This window comes from Amblyraja radiata, chromosome 21 (assembly GCF_010909765.2).
Source record: "Amblyraja radiata isolate CabotCenter1 chromosome 21, sAmbRad1.1.pri, whole genome shotgun sequence".
Lineage (NCBI taxonomy): Eukaryota > Metazoa > Chordata > Chondrichthyes > Rajiformes > Rajidae > Amblyraja > Amblyraja radiata.
This window is the reverse complement of record NC_045976.1, coordinates 39,202,988-39,224,854: the sequence shown is the minus strand read 5'-3', so window position 1 is coordinate 39,224,854 and position 21,867 is coordinate 39,202,988. Positions and strand designations below refer to the sequence as shown.

Sequence of the window (21,867 nt, the reverse complement as noted above, 5' to 3'; positions counted from 1 at the left end):
TACCCCTTATTCTTAAACTGTGGCCCCTGGTTCTGGACTCCCCCAACATCAGCCTTGGATGATCAGCCATGATTACAATGAATGGCGGTGCTGGCTCGAAGGGCCGCATGGCCTACTCCTGCACCTATTGTCTATTGTCTATCTCCAGAGATGCTGCCTGCCTGCTGACCACATCACCCCGATCCTGGCCTCTCTCCACTGGTTCCCTGTGCGGTTCCGAATATATTTCAAGATGCTCCTCTATGTCTACAAAGCCCTCAATGGGTTTGCCCCAACCTACATTAAAAGTCTTCTCACCCACCACCCCACCTCCAGGTCCCTCAGATCAGCCGACTTGGGGCTGCTGAATATCCCGCGGTCTAGGCATAAGCTCAGGGGCGACAGCACCTTTGCGGTTGCAGCCCCTAGACTGTGGAACTGCATCCCTCTTCCCATCAGAACTGCCCCCTCCATCGACTCCTTTAAGTCTAGACTAAAAACTTATCTATACTCCCAAGCCTTTCCTGGCGTCCACTGAGTGAGGGCTATATGTATATATGTATGTAGTTTGTTTGTTTATACTATTCTTATAACAAATGTAAAGCACTTGTGGCCAACGAGAGTTGTTTTTTAAATGTGCTATATAAATAAATGTAACTTGACCTGACTTGACTGAGTTACTCCGGCACTTTGTGTCTTTTTGTCTTATCATACCAAGCTACCATGGTGGCTGCAACTAGAATGTATTGCGAGTCGATATTATTAGTACCCGATGATTAGCATTTTCAGCATTGTTGCCTATTTGACTATTGCAAGTATTTTCAAGTAGATTCACACAGTATAAACACCAGTGGAATCTCAGTTCCACTTTTGGCATTCCTACTGGCATTTGTTTACCATTATCACGTGCGTCTAGATACACTGAAAAGTGATTCGTTTTTTTGGCATGCTTTCCAGGGAAATTATACCACACATGAGTCATAGAGTCAAATGGCATGGAATAGGGCCGCTCGGCCCAACTTGCCCATGCTGACCAACATGCCCCATCTACACTAGTCTCATTTTCCTGCGTTTGGCCCATATCCCTCTGAACCTTTCCTATCCAAATGTCTTTTAAATTTTGTTATAGTACCTGCCTTAACTAAGAGCAGTCATGGTGGCGCAGCGGTAGAGTTGCTGCCTCACAGCCAATGCAGCGCCGGAGACCCGGGTTCGATCCCGACTACGGTTGCTGTGCGTACGGAGTTTGCACGTTCTCCCCGTGACCTGCGTGGGTTTTCCCCGAGATCCTCAGTTTCCTCCCACACTCCAAAGACGTACAGGTTTGTAGGTTACTTGGCTTGGTAAATGTAAAAATTGTTCCTAGTGGGTGTGGGATAGTGTTAATGTGCGGGGATCGCTGGTCGCTGAAGACCCGGTGGGCCGAAGGGCCTGTTTCTAAACTCTATTTCTGAACTAAACTAAACTAAACTAAACCTCCTCTGGCAGCTCGTTCCATATACCTACCACCTTCCCTGTGAAAACGTTGCAACAGGTCCCTATTAAATCTTTCCTCCCTCATCTTAAACCTATGGCCTCTGGTTCTTGATTCCCCTACACTGGCTAACTAACTGTGCATTTACCCGATCTATTCCCCTCATGGCTTTGTACACCTCAAAACCTCTTGATTCTGAACACCTCATCCATCAGGCCATCCCTCATCCTCCTGTGCTCTGAGGAATAGAATCCCATCCTGCTCAACCTCTCCCTGTAGATCAGCCTCTCAAATCCTGGCCACACCCTTGTAAAACTTCTCTGCACTCTTTCCAACCTGCCGACATCTTTCCTCCACAGGGCCCATCCTTTGGAAAGTGAACCAACGTGTCACACACGTGACCAAATAGCATCCCACAAAAAAGATACATTAAAACATTCTTGTAAGAGATTAATCTCATTCATTGCCATTTTCCCACCTACCCACAGAACTATAATGCATGACTGCTAAAGACAGGAACATTCTAGCTTTTTTGAAAATTTGCACAAGAGTTTGCAAGATAAAACTGAGCGATGAAAGAAAATGCTTCCGTGTAAGGTCACACACGTGACCAGTCGTGTTTGACCTCCGGCCCCAAACAAACACTGTCAGCCCAGGATAAATATTTCACTTGATAAACTTCGGGGAAAGAAATATGAATCATATACACAGTGCAAAACAATATACCTGTGATGCTTTCAGAAGTAGAAGAGATGTATTGCACAATTTCCCCCACACATTTTTTTTGGTCACACACGTGACTAGACCGTGTTGAGAGCTAGATAGGGCTCTTAAAGATAGCGGAGTCAGGGGATATGGGGAGAAGGCAGGAACGGGGTACTGATTGGGGATGATCAGCCATGATCACATTGAATGGCAGTGCTGGCTCGAAGGGCCGAATGGCCTACTCCTGCACCTATTGTCTATTGTCCAAAGGTATAAGCATGCGGGTTAATTGGCTTGGTTATACATGTAAAATTGTCCCTAGAGTGTGTGTAGGGTAGTGTTAATGTACGGGGATTGCTGGTCGGCGCGGACTCGGGTGGGTCTGTTTCCGCGCTGCAACTCTAACCTAAACTAAACTATCGTGGTCGATCCGTGCTCTCCAGATGAGGATTAGTGCTTGCTGAAAGTCTCGTTGCGAAGACCGTTGCAGCCTAGGGCACCGACACAATTGTGTTGGGCAGGAGCCAGGTTGCCGATCAATATTCTGGGAACAGTTACATCCTCCACTTTGCAAAGTATGTACAAAAATAAGTAAGTGAGTCGCCCATTCATTGGGAAAGAATGAGGCCAAGTCTGTGCATGTTCTTGCTCGGAGGCCAAGGTCCTTCGATCCACCAGTCCTTGAATTCTGTGCCCAACCTTCCAGCAGAATTCTCAAGTGTAACACAAAGAAATATCACGGGTTTGCTGAGCCAGTAACACCCTGCGTACTCTGCCAAAGTACACGGAGCACCTTTGGACAATATCTTCCATTTTCTCACTGTCAATGAACCTGACAACGATGGTGGCGCGATGGCGCAGCGGTAGAATTGCTTCCCCGCAGAGCCAGAGGACCCGGGTTCGATCCCGACTACGGGCGCTGTCTGTACGGAGTTTGAACGTTTTCTCCCCGTGACCTGCGCGGGTTTTCTCCGAGATCTCCGGTTTCCTCCCACACTCCGAAGACGTACAGGTTTGTAGGTTAATTGACTTGGTATTTTAAAAAGAAAAGTAGAATTGTCCCTAGTTTGTGTGGGATAGAGTTAATGTGCAGGGATCGCTGGTCGGTGTGGACACGGTGGGCCGAAGGGCCTGTTTCCACGCTGTATCTCCAAACTAAACTAAACTAAACAGTGATGTATTCAAGAGAGAGTTAGAGATAGCTGTGAGGACTAAGGGAATCAAGGGATATGGGGAGAAAGCAGGAACGGGGGAACTGATTTTGGATGATTAGCCATGATCATATTGAATGGTGGTGCTGGCTCGAAGGGCCGAATGGCCTACTCCTGCACCTATTTTCTATGTTTCTATCCCACCTCTTGTCTTTGACCTAGTTTTGTTTCGAGATACAGCGTGGAAACAGGCCCTTCGGCCCATTGACTCTGTGCCGACCAGCGATCCCCGCACATTAACATTATCCTACACACATTAGGGACAGCTTTACATTGATACGAAGCCAGTTGAGCTGCAAACCTGTACGTCTTTGGAGAGTGGGAGGAAACCGGAGATCTCGGAGAAAACCCACGCAGGGAGAACGTACAAACTCCCTACAGGCAGCACCTGTAGTCAGTATCGAACCCGGGTCTCTGGCGCTGTAAGGCAGCAACTCTACCGCTGCGCCACTGTGCCACCCTGATATTGATACCCTGATATTAATACCGTGTGGTTGGTTTAAATCGGTTTGAGCTTTGTCCTTCACCTGCAATGTATTTTAGTGGCAAGCTGGATTCCTGGGAGTTTTGCTGTCTTCATTAATTGCCAATTAGTGAGGTGCAGAGAGTGAAAGGAGAGCGTCCAGAAATGCCAACTGCCTGCTTGTAATGGGAATGTTCACATTTCACTCACGTCGCGTAAGGCCATGATAAGATTTATTTTTGCATCTGTTCCTTTGATATTATTCACCCCATTCACAGGTGACCCAACATCACATTTGAAGTCTCTCATTTGTCAGTTTTATTTTGTGACAAAATGGCATCACAGGCGGCGCGGTGGCTCACAGCCTCACAGCGCCAGAGAACCGGGTTCGATCCTGACTACGGGTGCTGTCTGCGCGGAGTTTGCGCGTTCTGCGTGGATTTTCTCCGGGTGCTCCCTGGTTTCCTCCCACATTGGTTTGCAGGTTTACGGGGTGATCGCTGGTCGGCGCAGACTCGATGGGCCTGTTTCCACCCTATATGTCTAAAGCCGCCATCTACAATGTACAAGGTGCTGGAATCTTAAGCAAAACTCAAAAGTGCTGGCGGAACTGGAGGTGGGACACCGCGGTAGAGTTGCTGCCTTACATCGCCAGAGACCAAGATTCAATCCTGAGTTTGCACGTTCACCCTGTGACCTGCGTGGGTTTTCCCCGGGTGCTCCGTTTTCCTCCCACACTCCAAAGACGTGCAGATTTGTAGATCAATTGGCATCTAAAAATTGTAAATTGTCCCTGGTGTGTAGGATAGTACTAGTGTACAACATGATAGTTGGTCGGCGTGGACCGAAGGGCCTGTTTCTCTGCTGGATCTCTCACATAAAGTGGTGGGGAGGTGGGTGAGGCTGATGTGGGGTTTCATAGGATGGGGTGGGTGGAGTTTGTGATGACGTTAGTGATTTATTCTTTTCCTCTTCTCAGCAAGGAAATGTTTTCTATTTCTGATTTCTGTTTTATGCTTCTTACTTTAGTTTAGTAGTTTAGAGACACGTTGCAGAAACAGGCCATTCTGCCCATCGAGTCCGCGGCGACCAGCGACCCCCCGCATACTAGCACTATCCTCCACGCACTAGGGACAATTTTTACATTTACCTGGCCAATTAACCTACATACCTGCACGTCTTTGGAGTGTGGGGAGGAAACTGAAGATCTCGGAGAAAACCCACGCAGGTGACTGGGAGAACGTACAAACTCCGTACAGAGAGCACCCGTAGTCGGGATCGAACCCGGGTCTCCGGCGCTGCATTCGCTGTTAGGCAGCAACTCTACCGCTGCGCCACCGTGACCGCCCATGTACAACAGATACGGCAAAGAGCGCGTGTAAACTAAACGAAACTACTCCGGAGCATCTGCAGGAAACCCACGCGGTCACAGGGAGGACATGCAAACTCCACACAGAGAGCACCCGAGGTCAGGATCGAACCTGGCTCTCTGGCGCCGTGAGGCAGCAGCTCTACCCGCTGCACCACTGTGATCTCCTCACTCAGAGCCAAGAGTGGTACTGATGGGATCTTTGCAGAAAATGGACCCGAACCCAATCAATGCAAAATAAATTTACAGGAAATATTGGTTTCCTTTCACTTTTTAAATTTGGCCGTCTGAATAAATTGCCGGTCAAATCTTCGAAATGAACACACGCAGTTAGTTGATTGTGCTTCTAAGGCCGTGTGTGAAAGGTTTAAATCCGACCAAAATCCGATTAAAACTGAAGTTAAATAAATTAGAGGCTCATTGTTGGAAATGAAATATTGAAACAAAATAAACTGTGCAGGATATTTTCCCCGTGAATCGTGGTCTGCCTGTCTCTGCAGGTTTGCTCATATAGGCTGCAATAATGGAAGGAATGTTTGTCCTGCAGTGCGCTAACTTGCCGGCTACAGGGAAGGCGATGATTAATATTCCTGTCATGATTCTCCCTCCCCCTCTCACAGCTCTCTCTTCCCTCTCCCTATGACTTTGCTGGCTTTACCTCGATCTGAAAACGTTATTCCCTTATCATCTACCTGTACACCCCAATGGCTCGATTGTAATCATGTACAGTCTTTCCGCGGACTGGTTAGCGTGCAACGGAAGCTTTTCACTGTACCTCAGCACACGTGACAATAAACTCAACTGAGCTAAAACTACTGCCATGCAGACTTGAAGATAAGGATCTTGCTGATGGCTTTGTAACTTTAGACTGTATAGGCACAACACGGAAACAGGCCCTTTGGCCCACCCAGTCCGCGCCGACCAGTGATCACACCGTACTCTGGCACTATCCTACACACTAGGGACAATTTGTACCATTTTACCAAAGCCAATTGGCCTACCAACCTGCACGTCATTGGAGTGTGGGAGGAAACCGGAGCACCCGGAGAAAACCCACGCAGGTGACAGGGAGAACGTACAAACTCTGTGTAGTTTGAAGTGTAGTTTATTGTCAGAAAGGCTTTTGTTTGCGTGCCAACCAGTCAACGGAAAGACGATACAATTGTGATTACAATCGAGCCGTCCACAGTGTACAGATACAGGATAAAGGGAATAACGTTCAGTGCAAGATAAAGCCCAGTAAAGTCTGATTAAAGCGAGTCCTTGGGTCTCCAATGACAGTACCCATCGAACCTGGATCTCTGGCGCAGGTGGTAGGCGGCAATTCTTCCACCATGCGGCACCTCTGAAGGAGGGTTCCGACTTCCGACCCAAAACGTTGTGCTCAAGGTTCCAGCATCTGCAAGTTCCAGCATCTCCATCCCCCACTTCCTGCTGGACCACAATGCGGGGCGCAACAGTATTCTCTTCCCCCACCCCCACCCCCACCCCCGGCACAAAATGTACTTCCGACAATTGGGAAAATTCCTTCCCGCAGCAGTTAATCCAACCACCCTCAGGACTTGAAGCCACGTTTATAAAGACAGAGACGTGATTTCTCTCACGTAATGAATACTCTTAACATCAACTATCTGCTTCCTCCATTGTAAGATGTTCTCGAAGGGTAAATGAGGCAAAGAGTTTCACTCCTACGCTAAGTGCCGTTACTGAGATTGAAGTGCACATTATCAAGATGCTTTTTACTGACTAGCACCTAGTGAACTGACACTTATGAAAAAGATCATTTTCTTTCCATTACTTTGAAAGGAATGCAGAATATCCATGTTTAATGTACAGCAGGATACATAAACATTCAATTATATTGTCTGTACCAATAAAAGTACAACTGTGTGAGTCTAAAGGCGTCACGGTGGCGCAGCGGTAGAGTTGCTGCCTCACAGCGCCAGAGACCCGGGTTCGACCCTGACTACGGGTGCTGACTGTACGTAGTTTGCACGTTCTCCCCGTCACCTGCGTGGGTTTTCTCCGGGTGCTCCGGTTTCCTCCTGCACGCCAAAGACGTGCAGGTTTGTAGGTTAATTGGCTTCTGTAAATTTCCCCCAGTGTGCAGGATAGTGCTAGTGTACGGGGTGATCGCTGGTGAGCCGAAGGGCCTATTTCCACGCTGTATCTCGAAAGATTAAAGTCTCTAGACTACAAAAGCTGGGATAATCCTAAATAGTGTGTGTTAAATGGTACTAGTTTTACATTCACAGGAGTAAAAGTACTCTGTCAATGAATAAGAGTCTTTACCATGAGATTTCCACCATCTTAAGATATTCTGAAATGCATTATTGGGGAACAAAATATTTTTTAACAAGAAAAGACATAAAGTGCTTGAGTAACTCAGTGGCTGAAGCAGCATAGAAACATAGAAATATAGAAAATAGGTGCAGGAGTAGGCCATTCGGCCCTTCGAGCCTGCACCGCCATTCAATATGATCATGGCTGATCATCCAACTCAGTATCCTGTACCTGCCTTCTCGCCATAACCCCTGATCCCTTTAGCCACAAGGGCCACATCTAACTCCCTCTTAAATATAGCCAATGAACTGGCCTCAACTACATTCTGTAGCATCTCAACAGGACAAGGATAGGTGACGTTTTGGGGTGGGACCCACATTCAGACTCAAGGAGTAGAACTTCTTCAAAGTGGGCGTACCACGAGGAGATTTTGCAGTGGGGTCGAAACGTAGACCGACACGAAAAGCTGGAGTAACTCAGCGGGTCAGGCAGCGTCTCTGGGGAAAAGGAATAGGTGAAGTTTCGGCTGGAGACCCTTCTTCAGACTGAGAGTCGGGGGAGATATAGACGGTGATGTGGAGAGATACAGAACAAATGAATGAAAGATAGAGTTGCTGCCTTATAGCGCTCCGCAGCATTGGTTCACTCGAGTTCCATGTTACCACGTCGTTCAAAGGGGTTTACAAATTAAATTCGCCGAGGGTTGTCCGTCACTATCAAGTGAAGAGATATTGAACCTGGCTAATTGTAGAAATAAGTAGTGGACTCTGGGCAATGATTATGTTGGTAATTGTGTTTCTGCTTGCACAAGTCCACTGAGCCAAGATACACACTGGATAGCAGAGATCCTGATATTCACTCTCGCTCTCCTGAAGGGAGTTAAGGAGATAAATGATCGACAGTCCAATGCCGCTGTTTTGCTGATCGCTAGACAGTGGTTTCATTCATTTTTTATTGAAACAGGTCTGCTGGTTTTTTTGATATACACTGCCCTTTTTTGGTGTTTATTATGGTACTTACAGAGTGCTAGAGTCGCAGCGCATGGAAACAGTCCCTTTGGCCCAACTTGCCGACCAAGATGCCCCAATGACATCAGTCCCACCTGCCTGCATTTGGCCCATATCCTTCTAAACCTACCCTGTCCATGTACCTGTCCGAATGTCTTTTAAACGTTGCGATAGTCCCAGCCTCAACTACCTCGTCAGGCAACTCGTTCCATACACCCACCACCCTTTGTGTGAAAAAGTCACCCCTCAGCTTCCTATTAAATCTTTCCCCCCTAACTTTAAACCTATGTCCTCCGGCTCATGATCCCCTATTCTAGGTAAAAGGCTCTTGTGGCATTTACCTTATTGATTCTCTAAAGTCTAAAGTAAAGTCTAAATCTGAGAACGAAATGGAAAGATGACAACGCAGATCAGGACCCTATAGGCTTTAGGCTTTAGAGATACAGCGTGGGAGCAGGCCCTTCGGCCCACGGAGTCCGTACTGACCAGCGATCACCCAATACACCAAAACTATCCTACACACTGGGGATTATAAAATAGCGGAGTCAGGGGATATGGGGAGAAGGCAGGAACGGGGTACTGATTGTGGATGATCAGCCATGATCACATTGAATGGCGGTGCTCGCTCGAAGGGCCGAATGGCCTACTCGTGCTCCTGTTGTCTATTGACTATTTACAATGTTAGCAAAGTCAATTAACCTACAAACCTGGGCGTCTTTGGAGTGTGGGAGGAAACCGGAGCACCCGGAGAAAACCCAGGCCGAAGGGTTGGGCCGAATGGCCTACTCCTGCACCTACTGTCTATTGTCAGGCAGGTCGCATGGAGAACGTACAAACTCCGTACAGACAGCATCGGCAGTCAGGATCGAACCCGGGTCTCTGACCCTGTGAGGTAGCAGCTCTACATCTGTCACCTCCGTGCTGCCCCTTTTCAGATACGCAAAACGTTGTCTGGCCATTTCCCTCCTCAGATGCTGCCTGGTCAGATGAGGTCCTCCAGCAGTTTGTTCTTTTTTTCACCTCACGTTGGAGTCTATCTGGCCTCACAATACCCACCAAATGGACGTCAAACTAAACTCATTGTGAAAATGGAACTGCTAAAAGGCTGTTAAACAAAACCCTTAAGAAATATGACAGTGGCAATTTCCCAACACAATTGGTACTTTCTAAAGAAAATGCCGTCTGTAAAAGCTCGTCACTTAAAAATGGAGTGCATCAATCATTTGGAACAATGCACCCAAAAGGCTGGATTGACAGGCAAATTAACCACGCATCTGTACCATGCCTGGGGTCTGCTTTAACACCATTTGCAGCACTTTCTGTGTAGAAAATCCTTCCTTGTCTATCTGTGTCATTTACACCTTCAATTCGGCAGTTGTGTATCCAAAGATTAGGCCAGAACGCGACTCCAATAGCATCCAGAATGACGCTCAAGGGCATTGAGAGTCAAGTCAAGAATCATAAGTTCATAAGTAATAGGGGGGCAGAATTAGGCCATTCGGCCCACCAAGTCTGCTCCACCATTCAATAATGGCTGATCTATCTCTCCCACCTAACCCCATTCTCCTGCCTTCTCCCCATAACTCCCGACACCCTAATCAAGAGACAGATTTATTGTCTAAATAATGAAATTCTTACTTGCAGCAGTGCAAAAGATATGTAAACATATTACTGTAAAACCCATAATATATTTAAAAAGTTCACACATTTATATATATATATATATATATATGTGTGTGTGTGTGTGTGTGTGTGTGTGTGTGTGCACGTGTGTATATATATATACTGGACTAAGTGGCACCCATTGGGCCCCCAGCATCACTCAGGAGGACTGGTCCCCCAACGCTGAAGGGACTGGTTTCCAGAGGGCTAGAATGGACATTGTGGGCCGAGTGGATTATTGGGCTGGTGGCTCAGTCACTCAAGCCTGTTGTGCTGGCAGCTCACTCACTCACGGCTGGTGGGCTGGCAGTTGACTCACGGCTATTCTTTGAAATTCCAGTCAAGCAGGGTGCAAGGCCACCAAATTCAAGTGCAGTTTCTTACCATTTCAAGCAGGGTGCAAGGCCATTAAAGACAGCGAGTCGTGACCTCTCCTCCATCTTGCAGCGACTGAGCCACGGCCACACTTCTGGGTTTTATAATCCCTCCCCCCCACTGACCAGAAGGGGCGTGGCCTTCATGGCGTGATTGACAGGAGAGAGAATCTCAGCATTTTTTAAACACTAATAACTGATTTATTTTTCATCGATGGGAAAAAACCTCGGCACCTGATGAGCGGAGAGGGACTGAGTAAAAGGGAACACAGCTTTAGCATTTCCAAACCAAAGGCAACACAGCTTCAGCATTTCCAAACTATATTTTCATTTTCATACCACATTAACGGCACTGACAGGTCAGTAAAACCACTCACAGTTTAGTAGACATGTGTTCAGTGTTATTCACAGCTCAGACTGAGAGACATGACCCTCTTGCTCCCCCATCTTGCAGAGACTGACTGAGGCACTCAACACTTCCGGGTTTTATAGTCCCTCTGGAAGGGGCGTAGCCTTCAGGAGAGAGAATCTCAACATTTTTTAAACACTAATAACTTTTATTTTTCATCGATGGGAAAAATCCTCTTGTCCTGCGCAGCGGAGAGGGACTCTGAGTAAGATGGCCAAAAATCACAGCCAAAAGTGGCAGCGCTTTTTCTAAAATCAATATACAGAACAACAAGAAGTGGTCAAGATCAGACTTTTAGTAATATAGTGAACTTTTATATATATGTAAGAAAGTTGCTATCTTATATTGTCAGGGACCCAGACAAGACTCCACTAAGGTGCATGAAGGTCCGTTGTCATGGCAATGCTGATCCGATCCTCCATCTGTGGCCATCTTGAAACCGCCCCTTTGTCCAGTGTCTGGCGCCATCACCGACTGCCTCCACCCTCCTCCCCGGTGCCCGGTATTAGGGGGCGAGCAGGAGTCAAGCCTCGCAGGGTTCCCGGTTTTGCGGTGGGCGAGCCAGGGCTTCCTGTCCGGGTGCGGCACCTTTTCTCGGTGTGACACAAGGGAGAGCAGCCATCTTGTCGGCTACCGCCAACAACATTCTCCCCTGAAAGAGGTCATAGATTCCGTTGCTATTCATCGAGCACTGTTGGCATCAGACAGCCGCTGTCTTTGTCTCAAAAGTAATTTATTGTGTGAAACACTTTGACACCAATCAACACGGTAAGCTGGATAGTAAGTGCATGTATTATACTGGGTAAGCTCCCACTGTACTTAATAGATCCTGATCTGGTTTACTTTAGCAAAGCAAAATCAATTAAGATTGTATCATTGAAAGTGCCTCACGCTGAGTGAGGTTGAGAAGGTAGCCCCAGTTGTAATCAGTGCTTACGGAATGCTGAAAGAGAGTGGCTGTGATTGCTGGTTTAAATGGGCTGCTGCTGATTGAACCCAGAGGGTATCGTAAACAGAGGCGAAAGTTTACAGCAGGTTTTAATTTTTCTTGCCTCTAAAACTTGAATATAGAACCACACGGGACAGGCACCGGCCTTTAGGTCCACAATGTCTGGGCCAAGCAGGGTGCCAAGTTATCAGATCACCCTTGCCCGCACCTGATCCATACGCCTCCATTTCCTACGTGCCCTACATATTCGGGGCGGTCACGGTGGCGCAGCGGTAGAGTTGCTGCCTTACAGCGCCGGAGACCCGGGTTCGATTCCGACTACGGGTGCCGTCTATACAGAGTTTGTACGTTCTCCTGCGTGGGTTTTCTCTGAGATCTTTGGTTTCCTCCCACACACTCCAAAGACGTACAGGTTTGTAGGTTAATTGGCTTAGTAAATGTAAAAATTGTCCCTAGTGGGTTTAGGATAGCGTTAGTGTGCGGGGAACGTGCCGACCAGCGATCCCCGCACATTAACACCACCGCACACGCGCTAGGGAGAATTTTACATTTATACATTGTTACTGAAGCCAATTAACCTACAAACCTGTACATCTTGGTATTGTGGGGTGGAAACCGGAGATCTCGGAGAAACCCCACGCAGGTCACGGGGCGAACGTACAAACTCTGTACAGACAGCACTGGTAGCCAGGATCGAACCTGTAAAGGGCCTGTCCCACTTGCATGCGTTTGCGTGCGTTTGGTGCGACCAACCGGAAGCGGAGTTCACGCGAAGTTCGCGCGTGACGTAATTTACGTCATGCTTACCAATCAGCTGGGCAGGAGGCGGGCCGACTGAATTTGGGCGTTGGGCGGTGATGCCATCACGCAACGCCACGCCGGGCGGTGACGTCATCATGCAACGCCACGCGCTAGGCGAAAGCCGTCAAGACGTTGCGTACGCCGTCAAGACGCTGTGTACGACGTCAAGACACTGCATACGACCGCAATGCGCGTACGTGCCGACAAACCGTTGGCGCGTGAAGATTTCTGCAACTGCAAGAATTTCGGAGCCCCTACGCGATGTCGGGACCAGCTCCGCACAACTCCGCGCTTCCAAGTAGGATCGGCCCCGCGCGGCCATACTGTGCCCGTACGCCTCAAGCGACCACGAGGTTGCGTAATTTGCGATCCAAGATCGCGTAAGGCAGCAGCCCTACCGCTGCGCCACTGTGCTGCCCATCTCTGAACTAATCTGAGCAGTTGAATTAGCAGGAAGATGCATTTTCTTCCCTTCATCAGCTGCCGGTAACTCTTTCTGCGAAATGTCGCAATCTTTTACGCTAACTGGGAGGCGTTGTGATATCCGGCTGTGATTAATTTTGACTGGGGAGCATGTCGCCAGGATCTTTAGCAGCTGTGCTCTGTGGCGGATGCTCAGGATCCAGATGGTGTTCACTGCAACTGAGCAGATTAACATAGCATCACATTGAACGCAAGGCTGGGCAGAGATTTTACAGGAGTAATAATAGTCATGTGTAGGAAGGAACTGCAGATGCTGGTTTACACCAAAGATAGACACACCTACTGCAGTTGTACGGGGCTCTGGTGAGACCACACCTGGAGAACTGTGTGCAATTTTGGTCTCCTAATATGAGGAAGGACATTATTGCTATTGAATGTGTGCAGAGTAGATTCACCAGGTTAATTCCTAGGATGGTGGGACTGACATATGATGAAAGAATGGGTCGACTGGGCTTGTATTCACTAGAATTTACGAGGATGAGAGGGCATCTTATAGAAACATATAAAATTCTTAAAGGATTGGACAGGCTAGATACAGGAACAATGTTCCCGATGTTGGGGGAGTCCAGAACCAGGGGTCACAGTTTAAGAATAAGTCAAGTCAAGTTACATTTATTTATATAGTACATTTAAAAAACAACTCTCGTTGACCAAAGTGCTTTGCATTTGTTATAGGAATAGTATACCCAAACAAACTACATACATATATACAAACAGCCCTCGACAGAGGACGTCGGGAAAGGCTTGGGAGTACAAATAGGTTTTTAGTCTCGACTTAAAGGAGTCAATGGAGGGGGCAGTTCTGATGGGAAGAGGGATACTGTTCCACAGTCTAGGAGCTGCAACCGCAAAGGCACGGTCGCCCCTGAGCTTATGCCTAGACCGCGGGATGTTCAGCAACCCCAAGTAGGCCGATCTGAGGGACCTGGAGGTGGGGTGGTGGGTGAGCAGACTTTCTGATGTAGGTGGGGGCAAGCCCGTTAAGGGCTTTGTAGACATAGAGGAGGTTCTTGAAATTTATTCGGAACCACACAGGGAGCCAGTGGAGAGAGGCCATGATCGGGGTGATGTGGTCCCTTTTTCGGGTGCCCGTCAGGAGTCTCGCTGCGGCATTTTGGACCAGTTGCAGGCGGGACAGGGAAGATTGGCTGTATAAGGGGTAGGCCATTTAGGACTGAGATGAGGAAAAACTTTTTCACCCAGAGAGTTGTGAATCTGTGGAATTCTCTGCCACAGAAGGCAGTGGAAGCCGATTCACTGGATGTTTTCAAGAGGAGTGTAGATGTAGCTCTTGAGGGGTAACGGAATCAAGGGCTATGGGGAGAAAGCAGGAACGGGGTACTGATTTTGGATGATCAGCCATGATCACATTGAATGGCGGTGCTGGCTCGAAGGGCCGAATGGCCTACTCCTGCACCTATTGTCTGTATTTTTATGTTTCTATGTTTACCCTCTTGTGTGAAAAGCAAAAATCGATCAGAACCTTTCGTTGCCAGCAGGTGTGGGGCCATGTACTCTGCAACCGCTCAATCATTCAGAGGAGACGCCACAATGCAGTTTCAGGGTCTGGGAATGAAGTGGCTTCAGCCGTGTGTGTGTGTGTGTGTGTGTGTGTGTGTGTGTGTGTGTGTGTGTGTGTGTGTGTGTGGGTGTGTGTGTGTGTGTGTGTGTGTGTGTGTGTGTGTGTGTGTGTGTGTGTGTGTGTGTGTGTGTGTGTGTGTGTGTGTGTGTGTGTATATATGTGTGTGTGTGTGTGTGTGTGTGTGTGTGTGTGTGTGTGTGTGTGTATATATGTGTGTGTGTGTGTGGGTGTGTGTGGGTGTGTGTGTGTGTGTGCGTGTGCGTGTATGTGTGTGTGCCTGTGCATGTGTACATGTGTGTGCGTGTGGGTGCATGTATGTGTGTATATGTGTGCATGTGTGTGTGTGCCTGTGCATGTGTACATGTGTGTGCGTGTGGGTGCATGTATGTGTGTATATGTGTGCATGTGTGTGTGTGTGTGCCTGTGCATGTGTACATGTGTGTGCGTGTGGGTGCATGTATGTGTGTATATGTGTGCATGTGTGTGTGTGTGTGTCTCTGTTAAATTGAGGTCCGATTGCCTGTGCGGCATTTCACACAACCATAGAAGCTACACACAGGAGAGAGGTATAAAGTGTTCTGCAATAGCTAAATGCATCAATGCCAGTATAATGCACGGAAACACAGTGGTAATTTAGTCTGGTCTTATCATTATTGCTCTTTTTGTTTTTTTAATTTGTTCTTGCCAGAAGTCCAAACTCTCTAAAGGCTTTGCGCATTATTACAAAACATTGGAAGTATCACAGACCTCCCACTGTGTTTGTCAAATCTGTTTATGAAATGTCTCTGGCCCATTCCCTTTCCACTCTCTGGAGAACAGCTATCCAGTTTGGGCATGTGCATTATTTTCATAATTGTGTGGGGATGCTGATCTCAACGCTGCTATGGCAATGATGTCTCACCCACTGAAAAGGCAATCTGCAATACTGGTGGTCTGCGGAGGGGGGAGGTTCAGGGGCAAAGGTGGGGCAGAGCAGAAGGTAAGGGCGTGTGTGTGTATATATGTGTGTGTACATGTGTGTGCGTGTATGTATGTGTGTATATGTATGTGTGCACATGTGTGTGCGTGTGTGTATGTATGTATGTGTGTATATGTATGTGTGTGTGTGTACATGTGTGTGCGTGCATGTATGTGTGTATATGTATGTGTGAGTGTGTGTGCCTGTGCATGTGTACATGTGTGTGCGTGTGGGTGCATGTATGTGTGTATATGTGTGCATATGTGCATGTGTGTGTATATGTGTGTGTGTAAGTGTGTGTGTGCGTGTATGTGTGTGTACATGTGTGTGCACGTGTGTGTGCATATGTGTGCATGTGTGATTGGTTGGTTAGTTAGTTAGTTTGTTAGTTGTTGTTTAGTTAGTTTGTTAGTTAGTTGGTTGGTTAGTTACTTAGTTAGTTAGTTGTCCAGGAAAGAGCTCGCTATGACACCAGCCCTTTGATGTCCCCTAACACTCTTCCTCTTTAGACTTTAGAGATACAGTGCAGAAACAAGCCCTTCGGCCCATCAAGTCCATGCCGACCAGTGATCAGCCAGTACATTGGCACTATCCTAAACACACTAGGGACAATTTACAATTTGCAGAAGCCAATTAACCTACAAACCTGTACATCTTATCAAAGTTCTTAGAGGAAACCCACGCAGGTCGCGGGGAGAACGTGCAAACTCTGTACAGACAGCACCCGTAGTCAGGATCGAACCGGGGTCTCTGGGGCTTTGAGAAATCAAGAAAACTGTCAATTAAAAGAAAACTCCCTTAACATCGCAAAAGAAAATTGGGCATCGAGCCATATACAGAGGAATAGATCGGGCGGACTCACACAGTCTCTTACCCAGAGTAGGTGAATCGAGGACCAGAGGACATAGGTTTAAGGTGAAGGGGAAATGATTTATTGGACTTTTTCACATAAAGGGCGGTGGGTGTATGGAACGAGCTGCCGGAGGTGGTAGTTGAGGCTGGGACTATCCCAACGTTCAAGAAACAGTTATGCTCCTGTCCCACTTAGGAAACCTGAACGGAAACCTCTGGAGACTTTGCGCCCCACCCAAGGTTTCCGTGCGGTTCCCCGAGGTTTTTGTCAGTCTCTCTACCTGCTTCCACTACCTGCAACCTCCGGCAACCACCTGCAACCTCCAGGAATTGCACGGAAACCTTTGAGTGGGGCGCAAAGTCTCCAGAAGTTTCTATTCAGGTTTCTTAAGTGGGACAGGGGCATTAGACGGGTACAAGGATCGGAGGGTTCAGAGGGATATGGGCCAAACGCAGGCAGGTGGAACTAGTGCAGCTGGGACATGTTGGCAAGTTGGGCCGAAGGGCCCGTTTCCACGCTGCATCCCTCTCCGACTCTATCATCTGTGTTTGTGTTATTGTTTTTATGCTTATTATGGTTTATGTTGTGAGCATTGTAATATTTTCATTTGTAATCCTGCTTCAGAGAATATATTGTGTGTGGTAATTGGTGGTGAACATGGATATGCTTGTTGCAGCAAGCTTCGAGAAGAGTCAGAGCTGCCGGATATTAAATCCACGTAATCACACTTAGTCGTTAATCATTTAAATAAGACATAATGGATGATTCATCTGAGCCTAATTGCTCCCTGCACACATTGGTATTACTTCAAATGAAGTCTGGATTTGAATGGCAGAGGGGAGGCGGGGGGGCTGAGCTAAATAATTTCAAATTGTTTTGCCCAGAACAGTATCTGCTGTCTGGCCCTAATGGCTTCAGTGCCTTGTCTTTTTTTTTTTTATTGATGATTTTAATTTTAATTTCTTTGACTCATGCATTGTTGTTGTCGTTCTTTGCAGGGTGTTGTTTTGTCACGTTTTACACGAGGAAAGCGGCCCTTGAGGCTCAGAATGCGCTGCACAACATCAAGACCCTCCCCGCGGTGAGTATCGCTCGTCTCTGATTGCAAGCGGCAGGGCCAGGTCCGTCTTGTTGGGGGGAGAGAGGAGATCGCAAGGTGACCCGGAGCATTATAGCGGTGACCGGTATGGTGGGGGGTGGGAGGTTTAGCTTGAGACAAATTGCCTGCCCTGGTGATAGGTTGCCAACGCCACGGGAGAGAGCAATTAAAATTGAAGGTTATGTTGAAAGGGCATCTAACGCTGACTGTGCCACAAATGGAGAACTCCATCAACCTCTGCTGTAGGACACGCCGGGAGAGGGGCAATGGCAAGTGGGACGAGAGATCTCAGCTGTAAAATCTGTGGCCCAATTTGCCAAGGGGGCGCAGAGGTAGAGTTGCTGCCTCACAGCGCCAGTGACGCGGGTTCGATCCTGACTACGGGTGCTGCCTGTACGTAGTCTGTACCTTCTCCCCGTGACCGCGTGGGTTTTCTCCGGGTGCTCCGGTTTCCTCCCACGCTCAAAAGATGTGCAGGTTTGTAGGTTAATTGTCTGCGGTGGAATTGTACGATGGTTCTGTATAGGATAGTGTTAGTGTACAAGGTGATCGCTGGACTGCGCGGACTCGTGGGCCGAAGGGCCTGTTTCCGTGCTGTATCTCTAACGTTTAAAGACTAAATTTTCTTCTTTAGACCCAACAGAGTTTAATTCATCTGTTGTAATATCATCTGATGCAAATCAAATTCCTCATATGTTGCAAAACCTTACTTGGCTAATAAACTACTATTGTGATTTTATATTGTGTGTCCTCATATTACATTTTGATTGTTTTATGCTCCTGCGGTTGGGGACGTAGAAACATGGAAAATAGCTTCGAGCCAGCACTGCCATTCAATATGATCATGGCTGATCATCCAAAATCAGTACCCCGTTCCTGCTTTTTCCCCATATCCCTTGATTCCTTAAATCTAACTCTCTCTTGAAATTATGGGACATTATGCTAGAGGAATGGTGCTTCACGAATGTACCAGATGGAATAGTTTAGGTTTATTATTATTAAAACCTTGTTTTGCAGTTCAAACTCGTCCAATAGATAGAACAAAGGGGAAGATACAGAGTGCAGAATGTAGTTATCAGCCTCGTAGCCCATCAGTTCCTGAAACAATGCCCAATGTCCTCCTTGAGGTGGAGGTGAATCGAACAATACTTAGTTAAGTGTAGCAAGGAGCTGCAGGTAGACACAAAATGCTGGAGTGACTCAGCGGGTGAGGCAGCATCTCTGGAGAGAAGGAATGGGTGACGTTTTGGGTCGAGACCCTTCTTCAGGCTGATGTCAAGGGAGTGTGAGAGACAAAGATAGAATGTAGTCGGAGACAGTAAGACTCGTGGGAGAACTGGGTAGGGGGAGGGGATGGAGAGAGATAGTAAGGGCTATCTGAAGTTAGAGAAGTCAATGTTCATAACCCTGGGGAGTAAACTGCAGATGCTGGTTTAAACCGAAGATAGACACAAAAAGCTGGAGTAACTCAGCGGGTTTAACTTAGTCTAATTATTGTCACGTGTACCGAGGTACAATGAAAAGCTTTTGTTAATCAGCCTGAGGACTCTCTGACTCCCCTGACTCTCAGTCTGAAGAAGACCCTCAGTCTCGACCCGAAACGTCACCTATTCCTTCTTTCCAGAGATGCTGTCTGACCCGCTGAATTACTCCAGCTTTTTGTGCCATGCTTCATTAAGATTTTGCTGTCTATTGCATATACAATTCCACATGAACCCATTGTTAAGAGGACCTGTTGATTAGTACGGGTGTCAGGGGTTATGGGGAGAAGGCAGGAGAATGGGGTTAGGAGGGAGAGATGGATCAGAGAGTGGAGTAGACTTGATGGGCCGAATGGCCTAATTCTGTTCCTATCACATATGTTAAAAATTCCTGCTAAAAATTGGAAGGCTTTGTAGGAGATGGTTTGATCAATGGAAGATGAACACAACAAGAAGGATCAGCCATAATTATTGGGCCAGAGCGACATTTTGATCTCTTCTTGTCTCGTCATGTTCTTTGGGGGTGAAATATTAATGGAAAATGCTATAAATACTCAGAGCAACTTGTGATGGAAGGTCATTGACCCGAAAATCAATCCTGTGTCTGTCTCCACAAATATCTACCCACCAACTTAAAATATCCAATATTTTCCACCTTACTGTCAGTGCTAGGAAGTACGAAACATTTTGCTTTTGGATTATCGTGCCTGATGAAACTACCTGGAGGAATTTCTTCGGTCAGAGGGTGGTGAATCTGTGGATTTCATTGCCACAGACGGGTGTGGAGGCCAAGTCAGTGGATATTTTTAAGGCAGAGATAGATAGATTCTTGATTAGTACGGGTGTCAGGGGTAATGGGGAGAAGGCAGGAGAATGGGGTTAGGAGGGAGAGATAGATCAATGGCGGATTTGACTTGATGGGCTGAATGGCCTAATTCTACTCCTACCGCTTATGAACTTAAGATTCAAGATTCAAGAGAGTTTATTGTCACGTGTCCCAGATAGGACATTGATATTCTTGCTTTGTTTCAGCACAACAGAATATAGAAACGTCGCCTATTTCCTTCGCTCCATAGATGCTGCCTCACCCGCTGAGTTTCTCCAGCATTTTTGTCTACCTTCGATTTTCCAGCATCTGCAGTTCCTTCTTAATCTACCTTTGCCTATATTGGGCCATATTTTTAAAAAAAATCAAAAATCAGTATGATTTTATTTAATTATTCGCGATCTTCTGGAAACCATTCTGCAGCAATGCAGATAGTACTAATCTAAAACAGTTCCTAAGATAACTTACCTTATTGAAAATTGCATTATAAAATCATTTGAGGCTGCGGGAAAAGGGAGATTAAGGTCTAGATTTGTAATAATAATGTTATTTTTCCTGCCGGCTTTACAAATGCAAAACTTTTTTTAATAGCTATAAGTTTTTGTTTCTGACTGCAAGCGAGAAATACTAAAGGCTGTGTGTTGCGTGGCTTAATTGAGTAACATTTTGCAAGTGTGAATAGCTGTGTTTTTTTTTGTCAATTTCAATGGCCTCCTGAGGTGAAACTGACAGACAAAGTCTTGAAAGGCTGCAGGGAGGTACATGGAAACAGTTTTTCTTTCCTATTTCCCCAGTTTTTTTTCCCCCAACATCCTTTTTCATTAGATTTCTCCTGATTTTTGCACGTTGGACAACGTTGGATTGCAGGACAATCTCATGGGAATGGCCCCTTCGATGTGGAATTCCCATTGAGTAGAAACATCTCTCTCTCTATCCCATCAAAACCTTCTACTGCCACTGTCCAAAAATCCCGCGCGGCAACGGCTTGTCGGCCCGCAGCCGCATTGAGGCCGTACGCAGCGTCTCGACACCGTACGCAGCGTCTCGACAACGTACGCAGCGTCTGGACGCCGTAGGCAGCATCTTGACGGCGTATGGATAGCGCGTGGCATTGCGCGATGATGTCACCGCCCGGCATGCCGTTGCGTGATGACGTAACCGCCCGACGCCGTGCGACGTCCAAATTCAGTCGGCCCGCCTCCTGCCCAGCTGATTGGTGAGTATGATGTCGGGACCAGCTCCAGACGTCTCCGCGGTTGGAAGTGGGACCGGCCCCGCGAGGCCGTACGCCTCAAGCCACCACGTTTGGTCGTGCTCGCCGCATGCAGTCGCATGCTGGTGGGACAGGCCCTTAACTCTACTGCAACACATTCTTATTGCGTGATACAGATGAGGTCTCCACTGCGTTACACATTACGCGTCTTGTGTTAAGAAAAACAAAGAACTTTGCATCTCTGATCGTCAAAGCTTACAGTGGTTAACATTGCCCGGTGAATAAATCAGCAGTAAATCGAGACTGCAAAATGAGGCGCAAATGACAATTGTTGTGTCTTGTGGCTCTCCCAGTATTACAGAAGGTGAACTGAATGGACTGGTTATTTTTTGTCAGCCTGTTCCAGTGTTCATTTGATTCATGGCCCTTGCAGGTGTTAGCGAGTAATGTTTTATGCAGAAACTAAAAGGATTAAATATCCACAGAGCTCCGGGACTAGATAAGATACTTTCTAAAATGCTTAAGGAATGAAAGGGGAAGATTAATATGTTTCAGCTAATACTTTCCAGAGCTCCATTAAGATTGGAGAAGTGCCTGTGCACTGGAGGATACCAAATGTAAATGAGTTTCCTTTTTTCAAAAGGGAAGAAAGCTTGAGTCTGATAAATCATGGCCACTTAGCCTAA

The 21,867-nt window shown here is 47.1% G+C and overlaps 1 protein-coding gene across 8 annotated transcripts in view; it reads left to right on the top strand.

The window, feature by feature from the left end:
• celf2 (CUGBP Elav-like family member 2) overlaps positions 1 to 21,867 on the top strand; it is a 579,470-nt gene that overhangs the window by 440,054 nt on the left and 117,549 nt on the right. For all 8 annotated transcript variants that reach the window (XM_033040143.1, XM_033040139.1, XM_033040142.1 and 5 more), the window contains one exon: positions 17,561 to 17,643. In XM_033040143.1, the coding sequence (XP_032896034.1) occupies positions 17,561 to 17,643 (83 nt within the window). The remainder of the gene's footprint in view (positions 1 to 17,560; positions 17,644 to 21,867) is intronic.